The sequence below is a fragment of the Gastrolobium bilobum genome, unplaced genomic scaffold (assembly GCF_033153095.1).
Source record: "Gastrolobium bilobum isolate Gb01-03AN ecotype WA unplaced genomic scaffold, APGP_CSIRO_Gbil_v1 utg69714, whole genome shotgun sequence".
In the NCBI taxonomy this organism is placed as follows: domain Eukaryota; kingdom Viridiplantae; phylum Streptophyta; class Magnoliopsida; order Fabales; family Fabaceae; genus Gastrolobium; species Gastrolobium bilobum.
In genome coordinates this window covers 67,309-78,206 of record NW_026897650.1, presented here as the reverse complement: position 1 = coordinate 78,206, position 10,898 = coordinate 67,309, and the positions used below count along the sequence as shown (strand labels likewise).

The 10,898-nt window shown below is 37.8% G+C and overlaps 1 protein-coding gene and 1 pseudogene across 1 annotated transcript; both read left to right on the top strand.

Annotated features, from left to right (window-relative positions):
* Positions 1-407: 407 nt before the first annotated feature.
* On the top strand, positions 408-4,013 carry LOC133308972 (calcium-dependent protein kinase 1-like; annotated as a pseudogene).
* A 2,919-nt stretch (positions 4,014-6,932) lies between these two features.
* LOC133308973 (uncharacterized) lies at positions 6,933-9,836 on the top strand. Its single transcript, XM_061509703.1, has 3 exons — positions 6,933-8,347; positions 8,634-8,807; positions 8,858-9,836. Exons 1-3 carry the CDS (start codon positions 6,933-6,935, stop codon positions 9,834-9,836), a joined length of 2,568 nt encoding a protein of 855 aa, XP_061365687.1.
* Positions 9,837-10,898: the final 1,062 nt, after the last annotated feature.

The window sequence follows — 10,898 nt, the reverse complement described above, 5'->3', positions numbered from 1 at the left end:
GTTTTTCTTTCACCCGATAAGTATCGTTTTTAGGAGAAGTTTAAAGTCTTAATTTTGGGACTCATCTCGAATCGGATGGCGAAACGATAAATCAATTAGAATATCTCCGAAAAATAAATAAATAAAAGCTTGTTGTAAATATATACAATTCACCACATGAAAGGGAAAAGAAAAAATACATGAAACTTACAAGTTATTGCCCACCGAAGCAAACAAGTTCCTATGGGATATAAGAGAAGATTATGATGACTCGGATACGATCTTTAGGTTCTCATGGGAAGCGTGCAGATCCTATAAAGTTGTGAGCATGTTGTACATAATTCTCCATAAAATTGTTGGAGGTAAGTGGCCTAAATATAGTTATCAACAACAATAAATTATCAACTACTAAATTGCTACTCAAAAGAAAACTAATAAATAAAAAAGATCTGAAAAAGAATTTTGAAGATTACCTTATAGTTTTACTAAAGCTAAGAGAAAGGTGTAAAAAAATAGATGAAGTATAAAATACAGAGTTTGTGTCGTCTCTGTCCACACAATTTAAGATATGCTTCATAAATAAGTAATTTAAATTCCTTTGTTAAGTATATGGAGTCCATTAAGGCCATACTTTGACTATAGACCAGAAGCAAACAACAAAAGAATTTATTTTCTAAAGGAATATTTGAATAAATGAAGGTTTAGATATATGCATGAATAAAATTACCTTAGATTACCAAAAAAAAAATACCTTCGTAAATGGTTTAGATATATGCATCACTTGGAAGGTATTCCCAATGTTGTTTCTTTTAAAGGGGCTTATGGATGTTGTTGTGGTTCATGTTGTTATGGAATTATGTGAAGGGGGTGAGCTTTTTACTAGGATTATGGAAAAGGGATATTACAAGGAAAAAAAGGCAGCTAAACTTGCAAGGACTATAGTTAGTGTTATTAAGGACGGCCACTCCCTTGGAGTAATGCATCTTGATCTTAAGCCTGAGAATTTTCTTTTCGTTAATGGTCATGAAGACTCCACTCTTAAGGCTATAGATTTTGGAATGTCTGTTTTCTTTAAACCAGGTTCGGAAAAATGTTTCTTTTTCCCCCTTGTTCAATTAACATCTATATTTAATTGTTTATGATGTTGAGTCATATTTGTTGTAGTAACATATAGTTAATTTGATATGTGTTGAGATATATAAAACCATTATTGTAGCATCACCCAACAACTTAAGCTTTAAGGTTGAATTGGTTCTTTACATCGTATCAGAGCCTGGTGTACCGGGTTCGATCCTCACCGCCCCTCACTTTCTTTCTAGTGGAATTTCTTTCTTCGCACAGGTAGGTGAGTCTGTGCATTGTCCACCCTTAAAGTCCAGTGGGCTCTCATGTGAGGGGGCGTGTTGAGATATATAAAACTATTAATGTATACTCACCCTTACAACTTAAGCTTTGGGTTGAATTGGTTCTTTACAATATGAAAACATGCAAATATTTCCTGAAGTATTGAGTTCTTGTTGATGCTTCCCTAAATATAATTAGCTTGACAAAACATTTTTTTTTTGCATTGTTATACGATTGCTATAAGTGTTTGTCACAAACAATCTTCATTTACAAGAGATGTTTTCAATGATGCGGTTGGAAGTACTTATTATATAACACCTGAAGTTCTAGGCGAGCGTTATGGCCCAGAAGCTGATGTCTGGAGTGCTGGTGTGATCATATACATTCTCTTATGCGGAACACCTCCATTTTTGGGTGCTATGAGTTCTTAACATGTCCTGCCCTCGATGATCCAATCATTTTGTTTAATTTGTATTTCCTTATAGGTTTCTTCTGGTTCTAAAAATTGAGATTTTTTTTGTTTTATTCCTTGGTAAAAGAAACGGAGCAAGAGACGATTGAGGAGGTTTTGCATAGTGATCTTGATTTCTCTTCAAATCCTTGGCCTAATATCTCTGAAAGTGCAAAAGACAACGGATAACAACTGATGAAGTTCTTCGTAAGTTTCAGCTGATGACTAAAATTACTGTACTGTTAATCTTTCAGTTTTATCAAAGACACCCTAAAAACGAATTTATTGTATTTTTAAATATTTTGGATGAAACATTAAGCATTGTATTGCCAGACTTTCTGACTTGCGAGTACTAATTGTGATCATTGTCACAATATCATTAAACTTGAGGTTTTGTTACCATCTTGTAAGTGATTATGTTCCTTTTCTTGGTCACCCTTGGATTCAGGTTGATGAAGTTGCGCCTCTTTGATTATGTAGTTTTGAGTCGCCTGAAGCAGTTTTCTGCAATTAAAAGGGTTAAGAAAATGGCTTTTAGAGTAAGTAATTTTTCTATTTATGTGTTTTCCTCTCTTTTGGGAATGATGAACAGTAGATTGTTATATATTGACTTTTATTTGCTAAGTTGAATATGTCAACATCTTAAATTCAATTTGGAATAATTAAACTGTGCTCTTTTAATAGTTTCCATATTGTTCTGTGCAGGTTATTGCACAGATTCTTTCTAAAGAAGAAATTTCTGGATTGAAAGAAATGTTTAAGATGATAGATACTGACAACAGTGGTCAAATCAGTTTTCAAGAACTCAAGATTGTACTGAAAACGTTTGGTGCTAATCTCAGTGGATCTGAAATTCTCGATCTAATGCAAGCTGTAAGTATTAGTTCAGAATTATCTTATATTTCCTTAATGTCAGAAAATAAACCTATATTTTCTCCCATTTTTTTGTTTGTTTTGGCCAAACATTTTCTCCTGTTAGAATATTAGGATTCTTAATGTTTTAGCCTTTTAGGACTTATTATATTAGTAGTAGTAGTAGTCCAATTGGACTTGATTTGTTCTTGTTGTGACTTGACCAGGATTATGATAAGTGTTTTTCGTTCCATTCTTTATGATTAATCTTGCAAGGAAAGCTCTTTGTAATCATTTCGTGAAACATGTTTATGCAAAGTAGCGAAAAGTATAATCATAAATAACAATCAAAATAGTAAAGGTAGAGAGTTGAACACTTTTACTAGCACATTGTTATAATCCTATCCTATTTTTGTTTCATAGCTGCAACATTGCATTTAAACAAAGTTGACAGGGAAAATCATTTAGTTGAAGCATTCTCATATTTTGATAAAGATTATAGTAGCTACTGTTGGAAATCGACACACAAATTGAGAAAACAGAAAAGAGAAAGGGAGAGAGGAAATCAACACAGTGATTTACCCTGATTCATTCAATGTAGATTAGGTCCAGCTTGTCTGTACTATACTCACCTCACCTCATCAGTATGCGAAGTATGAACAATACCCAACAGCTACATCACTCAAGGTGAGCTTCAACAAGCTCGTGAAGAATTTGGTATGAAGGATGTCCTATTGGATGAAATGATCCGGGAAGCTTATCAAAATAATGTGAGAACATTTTACAATAACGTAATTTAATGCATGCTATGCTATCTGATGAATGAAACCATAACGCTTAAAGAATAGGATGCCCATAACATAATTTGGTAGTGTAAAAGAATTAATTCAACCTAAAAGTTTAAGCTATTAGACGAGTTACATTAATGACTTTTTGTCATATTGATAGATCTTCTACCTAAATTCAATTTAAGAAGGAAGAACCAACAAAAAAAAAATGAATTGAAAGGGTTGGCATAGTTTTAAGTGATCTCATGTTGGTGTTCCTGATCAAATTGAAACTTACGGATTTCTACCAATTGAATGAAAATTTATTTAACATTTCGAACCATGCTTTCTCTACTGTTCTGATTTTTTATTCTCATGTAATGTGTTAGGTGTGGCTTGCATAATTTTTAGTTATGTTAAACAAAAATTATGTTGTACTGAAATTTCAATTTTCATTCATCTTTTGACAATGTTGTTATGTTCATGTTTTACCATTTCAGGATGGTCGAATAGACTACAACGAATTTGTGGCTATGATGCAGAGAGGCAATGCAGATTTAGGTAGTAGCGGTCTAAAGGATAACACTAGTTTTAGCATTGGATTTAGGGAGGCACTATGAGAGTATGTTAAGAAAAAGCTTAGCCAGTGACTATTATTCTTTAAAAATGTTGATAGGTTTGTTTCTTTATGTAAATTATAGAGGAAAACTTGATCTTTGCAATTTAGTGTTTGATTTTTGACTTGGTGACATTTTTCATTTACACCAACATTAAGAGAATTGAATGCATCTTTTTAGGGTAAGACAATTCATCTCAACAAGTTTAACATGAACTGATGAAATTAAGAGTGACTTGACTATTGAGTTGTTAGAGGGAGCTTTTCATATGGGGCCTGTCGTGTTCCTCACTTAGGGTTCAAAGTATTATTATAATGTCTTGCCTAATGTAAGAAAATCACAATCTGAATTTCGTTTCTATCTCGCCTCTAAATGGTAGATATGAATTGTGATGTAAAACAACCTATCTAAAAAGGGGGGAAATGGCTGAACTCTTTTCGCATTAACTATTTAGTTTAAATAATTTCAAAGAAAGACCAAGTGCTATGAGTGAGAATAAGAAAATTTCTTCTGAGGAGGTGGATCTCTTGAAACGAAGTGTTAACCGAGACAAAACACCAATCCAGGGGGTGGTGCCACCTCTTCTATCTGACTGGAAAGTGGTATCATACAGAGATACTCTTTTAAAGCTTAATGGTGGAGTAGTCAACGTAGAAGAGAGCATTGAGGCTGATTGTTTTGAAAAGCTAAGTCTGGTTGATGAAGATGAGATGATTTGTGAAGGAGTTTGTGATAATTCGGCTGAGAAAGACGATCCTTTGTGCCATACTTACAGGTTTGAGGAAGAACGACACAGAGATAGTTGCAAGCCCTGGAGGCAAGCTGTGATAGTGAAACTGCTGGGGGAACGTGTTGGTGTAAAATTTCTCCTTAATAGGCTTCTAAAGATGTGGAATTTATCAGGATCCTATGAATTTATTGATTTGGAGAATGATTACTTCTTATTTCGGTTCTCAGAAGTAGAAGACTACAATTTTGTCTTACAGGAGGGGCCATGGATTGTGGCGGATCATTATGTTGTGGTTCAACATTGGAGGCCATTTTTTGATCCACTTGATGATGCAGTTAGAAAGCTAGCAGTTTGGATTCATATTCCGGGTTTACCGATTGAGTTCTATTCAACCCATCATCTATGGAATATTGGTAATCTTTTTGGCAGAACATTGAAGATTGATAGGAATTCGATTCGAAAAGGAGATTCCGGTGAAGGTGAGATAACTGAGAGTGCCAAATTTGCTCGAATCTGTATTGAAGTGGATTTCCAGAAAGGTTTTCTCTCTAAATTTAGAATAGGAAATCGTGTATACCCAGTTGGATATGAAGGTCTTCACCTAATATGTTTTGCTTATGGCAAATATGGTCATAGACGTGATTTGTGCCCTATGTATTTGCCACCGTCTCAGAGTAACGATAATCAACAGGTGCAGGTGCAGAATCAAAGGCAGGTTCCACAACAATCCAGTAATATCCATAAGGCGGCAGCTGAAGGTGACGTTTTTGGTTCATGGATGGTGGTCCAGAGAAACAGCCGGGGAAGAAGGATGAAGGCCGCAATTACTCCTGCAAGTGTTGCAATTAATACTTCAGGGTTGCAATCAAAATCTGCAATGAATAATTCCATTCAAACCAGTGTAACCGCTAGTAACAATAGGACCGTTCAAACATGCATTAAAAATGGGTCCCACATGCGCAAGGAGGTAACCGACTCTAGACTTTTAAAGGGTACCTGTTTTGGAGTTATTGCCACATATGAAACGGTCGACAAGGGTAAGAATGTAGCAATTAATGCAGTTAGTAGCTCTGCGTCTGGTGGACAATCATCTTCGGGTACGGAAAATGGACGACGAGTTATGGAAGTAATCACCGAAAATAAGGAGGTACAGGGTGTAAATACTCAATCTTTGGCAGTTACCTTGTCAACACAACATGGGCTGAACTATGGCCCACAAGCAATTCAAATTTCAAACAGTGGGAAAGTTTTTGGACAACCTTCTGTCCAGGTTCATCAAAACATACCAGAAGTGCATCAGGGCATCGTTAAACAGAAACAAGACAAGCCTCAACCTATGGAGGCTAATGAATCTATTACGCAAAAAAAGAAAAGGGTAAGATTGTCTGTGGCTTCGAAATCTTTCAAGTTATCATCCAAACCCAAGGTTCCACCTAAGCCTCTAAAGCCTGGTTCTACTATAGCTACTGAGGACAAAGCTAGTTCTCATATGAATCCCAGAATGTCCAATAGGAGTCAAGAACGGAGTTCCCCCAGTCTTCTTGGTGGAAATACTCAGGAGTGTACCTCTCATAATACTCTTGTTGGTCTGCCTAAGGAGCTTGATAAACCGCCAGATAGGATTGCGGACCTCAACTCTCCCAATGATAAGAATATAGGCATAATGCATGCAGATGATGGCTCCAAGAAAGGAGTTGAACAATCTCGTATTAATCAGTCTTGATTGGATGTTTTATTCCTGTTGTTATTTTTGTCTTTTCACTCTTAATTTGTATTTATTTATGAATTTAGTTGTTTGGAATTCTAGAAGGGCAGGAAAAAAAGGTTTTTCCCCCCTAATCAGGGATTTGTCAAGACGTTTTGGACTGCATGTTTTAGTCCTTTTGGAAACTCGCATTAGTGGGGAGTGTGCCAATAAGGTGGCTAAATCACTAGGTTTTTTAAAAAAAAAATTATCTCTCTAATCCCATTGGTTTTCAGGGGGCATCTGGATTTTTTGGAATCATTCTGAGGTTCAGTTACAAGTAGTGGATGCGCACCAGCAGTATGTTCACACCAAACTGCACTGGCTTGTAAATCACAAGACTTAGTTTGTAACTTTTGTCTATGCTAGTCCGCGTCGCTAGGAGAGAATTTTACTTTGGGAGTTCTTACAACAAATTCAGTTGCCGGAGAATGAAGCTTGGAGTATCATGGGTGACTTCAATTCATATCTTCATGCATCTGAAAAATTGGGAGGAGGCTCTCCAAATTGGAGGAGCATGCTAGATTTCCAAGAATGTCTCACAACGTGCCAATTATCTGATTTGGGCCATAAGGGTCCAGTTTTTACTTGGAAGAGAGGTAATCTGTATGAGCGCGTGGACCGAGCTTGTGCTAATGAGAGCTGGAGTTTGAGTTTCCCCCACAGGGTGGTGTCTCATCTTCCCTTCTATAGCTCTAATCATCGACCTTTGTTACTTTGGGAGGGGCAACCGAATTATAACTCCCATGGGAATAGACCTTTCAGATTTTTGGCAGCTTGGCTTACCCATGATAATTTTTCTGAGTTAGTTCGTTCTACTTGGGAGGAGGAGAATGATTGGACGTCAGCCAGCAATCTCTTCCGCAACAAGGCAGGACGCTGGCACAGGGATTGTTTTCGGGAAGATGCTAATCAGAAAGCTAATCTTCATGCTCGTCTCAATGGAATTGATCGCAGTTTAAGTCAGCATCCTAGTCATGCGCTAGAGCGTTTACAAAGGGAGCTTTGGAGTAAACTTAATTTTATCTACCTCAGAGAAGAGCTCACTTGGTTTCAGTGGTCTCGAGCTAATTGGCTTGTGTACGGGGATCGAAATTCTAGAGTCTTCCATTCCACAACAGTGGCAAGGAGACGGAGGAATAGAATTGATGCTCTAAAAAATGATGCTGGTGATTGGATAGGTGACCCTTCTATTCTAATGACTAAAGCGGTGGATTTCTTTAGTAACTTATATAAGGAGGATATGGCTTTACGTCCTACATGTCCGATCAGGAATGCTTTTCCCAATTTGGGACATGCTGATCTGAGGGATATTAGTCGTCAGCCTTCTAACCAGGATATTCGTGATGTGGTGTTCTCTATGGGTCCTTATAAGGCTCCAGGGGTTGATGGTCTTCACGGCATCTTTTTTCAGTCTCAATGGGAAGTTGTAAGGGATTCAGTGTGCTCTTTTGTCAAAGATGTATTCAATAATCCGCATAGAGTTCAAGATGTCAACCAGACCCTTCTTTGTTTAATTTCGAAAGTGGATGCTCCTCAGACTTTTAAAGACTTTAGACCTATAAGTCTCTGTAATGTTATCTATAAGGTTGTGACAAAACTTATAGCTAACCAGCTGAAGTTACATATGAATAGCCTTGTGATGCCCAATCAATGTAGGTTTATCAAAGGGAGACAAGGTACTGATAATGTGATCATTGCTCAAGAAATTGTTCATTCGATGAGATCAAAACGTGGCACAAAAGGTTGCATGGCAATTAAGGTGGATCTTGAAAAGGCATATGACCGTTTGAATTGGGATTTTCTAAGGGACACTCTTCATGATTTAGGTCTTCCAAATCATATCACGACTCTCATCATGTGGTGTGTTTCCTCTTGCTCTATGAATGTCTTATGGAATGGAAAGACGACTCAGGAATTTCATCCTACAAGGGGATCCACTATCTCCTTATTTATTTGTTCTTTGTATTGAGCGTCTTGCACATATGATTTCTAAGGCTGTGGAGCTCAGACAGTGGAGACCAGTAATTTTAAAGAGAGGCGCTCCTCCCATCTCTCACTTATTTTTTGCTGATGACTTACTATTGTTTGCTGAAGCCACCCAAGAGCAAACTGTGATTATTAACAGAATCCTTAATTCTTTTTGTAGTTGTTCAGGCCAACGTGTGAATTATGATAAGACTCGTGTCTACTTCTCCCGCAATGTTAATCACACTAGAGCTGCTAGTTTGAGCCAAAGTATGGGATTCTCTTCTACTCATGATTTGGGCCGCTATCTGGGTATTCTTTTTCATCATAAGCGGGTTGGTAGAGGAACTTTTGGGTACATTCTAGACAATTACATTCTAAGCTGAATTCCTGGAATCATAAAAGTCTTTCTTTGGCTGGCCGTGTAACGTTGTCAAAAGCTGTTGTATCAGCTACCCCAACTTATGCAAAGCAGGTTAGTCACATTCCTCGGTCTACATGCACAGAGATTGAGAAGCATATTCGTAAATTTGTGTGGAGCTCTAATAATGTGCAATGGCGTCCAGCTCTTGTTGCTTGGGATCAGGTATGTTTGACCAAGCAACTAGGAGGTCTTGGCTTAAGGAGGATGAAAGATATGAATACTGCTTTTCTCATGAAAATAGGCCATAACATCATGACAAAGCCTGAAGCCTTATGGGTGCGAGTTCTCAGGTGCAAGTACAACGTGGGAGGCAATTTAATGCCACATATCCGAGCTTCTAGAAACAACTCCAACCTTTGGAAGGGTCTGGTTAGTTACTGGGATATGGTTTTATCCAATAGTCGGATTCTCCTTGGAGATGGAATTAACACGGCCTTCTGGACTGATTGGTGGCTTCCTAGGCATGGTCCACTGTTATCTTATGTATCAAACACCTCTTCTATAGATAGCATGGCTCAATCAGTTTCTCATTTTGTTGCGAGAGATGGAACTTGGGATTGGGATTGTATTCAACATCTCATTCCGGTCCAGGTTTTGTCTTGTATAGCTAACATGATCTCACCTATGCCTTTGGACAACCATGATCGTGTTATATGGTCTGAGTCTCCTGATGGGATTTTCTCTGTTAAATCAGCTTATAGGATAGTTTCCAGCGATGCCAACGCCCAGGGGGATACCAGTTGGATTCATGTATGGAGATGGGAGGGTCCAGAAAGGGTTCACTATTTTCTTTGGATTCTTCTAGGCGATAAGCTGATGACCAACTTCAGACGCGTGGAGCGCCATATGGCTTCGTCAGTAGCTTGTCCCCGATGTACCCATGTGACAGAAACGAGTTTACATGCTGTCCGAAACTGCAAGGACTCTCTTGAGGTTTGGCGTTTTGCTGGTCAGACCTGAGGAGTGGCATATTTTTTGTAATATGAATCTTCATGATTGGTTGTTTGAAAACATCAATAGTAACAGGACCTGGAACGGTGATATTAGCTGGGCTCTCATTTTTTGTGAGACAACTTGGTTCCTTTGGCGCAACAGGAATAAGTATGTCTTTGCAAATTCTACTCGGTCACCCTATAGTATCTACATGTCCGTCTTGGGATACTGTAATAGCATTGTTCAAGCTAAACAGTTGTTGGACAAAGCTGGTTTACAACATACAACTCGTAGGGAGAGGCTTATTTTTTGGTCTCCTCCGACAGGTCAATGGGTCAAAGTTAATGTTGATGGGGCAAGTTCATCAAATGACATTCAATCTGGCTGTGGAGGGGTTGTTTGAGATTGTTCTGGTAATTGGCTTGTTGGTTTCTGCAAAAATCTTGGTTGTGGTAATGCTTTAAATGCAGAACTATGGGCTTGTTTGATTGGTTTGGAGATTTGTTGGAATAGGGGCTTCAGGCATGTTTGGTTGGAAGGGGATTCTCTTTTGGCTCAACAACTAATTAAGAATGGTTGTAGTTCTTCTCATCCGTATTCTTCCTTGGTTAGTCTCATTCGAAATATGCTCTCTAGGAGTTGGTTTGTTCATATGACGCATATCCATCATGAAAGAAATGGTGTCGCGGACTGGCTTGCTTCATTTTCATATGATTTTTCTTGGCAAACTCAAACTCATGAGTTGGATGTTCCTCCTGTGGGTGTCTTGAACAGACTGTTCTGTGATACCATTGGAGTTGGTTGGCCTAGGATCTGTTCCTAGTTTTGTTTTTTAGTTTGTCTGTTTCTGTTTTGTAATTCCTTTGTTATCCAAAAAAAGGGCAGAAATTAAAATGAATTCTAATCTGAATTTTCTGCAATGCAAAGGATTTAAGGCCAAGTTTTGGTTATTTGTATTTGGAAGTCTGATTTGAAGAAGGAAATGAAAAATTGCTAACTTTCCAAATCAGCCTAGTGAAACATTACTTTAAATGATCCAAACACAATCTTATAACTTAGCCATGGTATCATCATCTCAATAATTTTTGG

What these genes read in the sequence shown, in the direction of transcription:
- LOC133308973 (XM_061509703.1), top strand. Translation starts at nt 6,933, where the DNA reads ATGGGTGACTTCAATTCATATCTTCATGCATCTGAAAAATTGGGAGGA. An exon ending in ATCACGACTCTCATCATGTG is followed by an intron (nt 8,348 to 8,633) that starts GTGTGTTTCCTC and finishes TTCTTTTTGTAG; the next exon opens with TTGTTCAGGCCAACGTGTGA. An exon ending in GTTGGTAGAGGAACTTTTGG is followed by an intron (nt 8,808 to 8,857) that starts GTACATTCTAGA and finishes GAATCATAAAAG; the next exon opens with TCTTTCTTTGGCTGGCCGTG.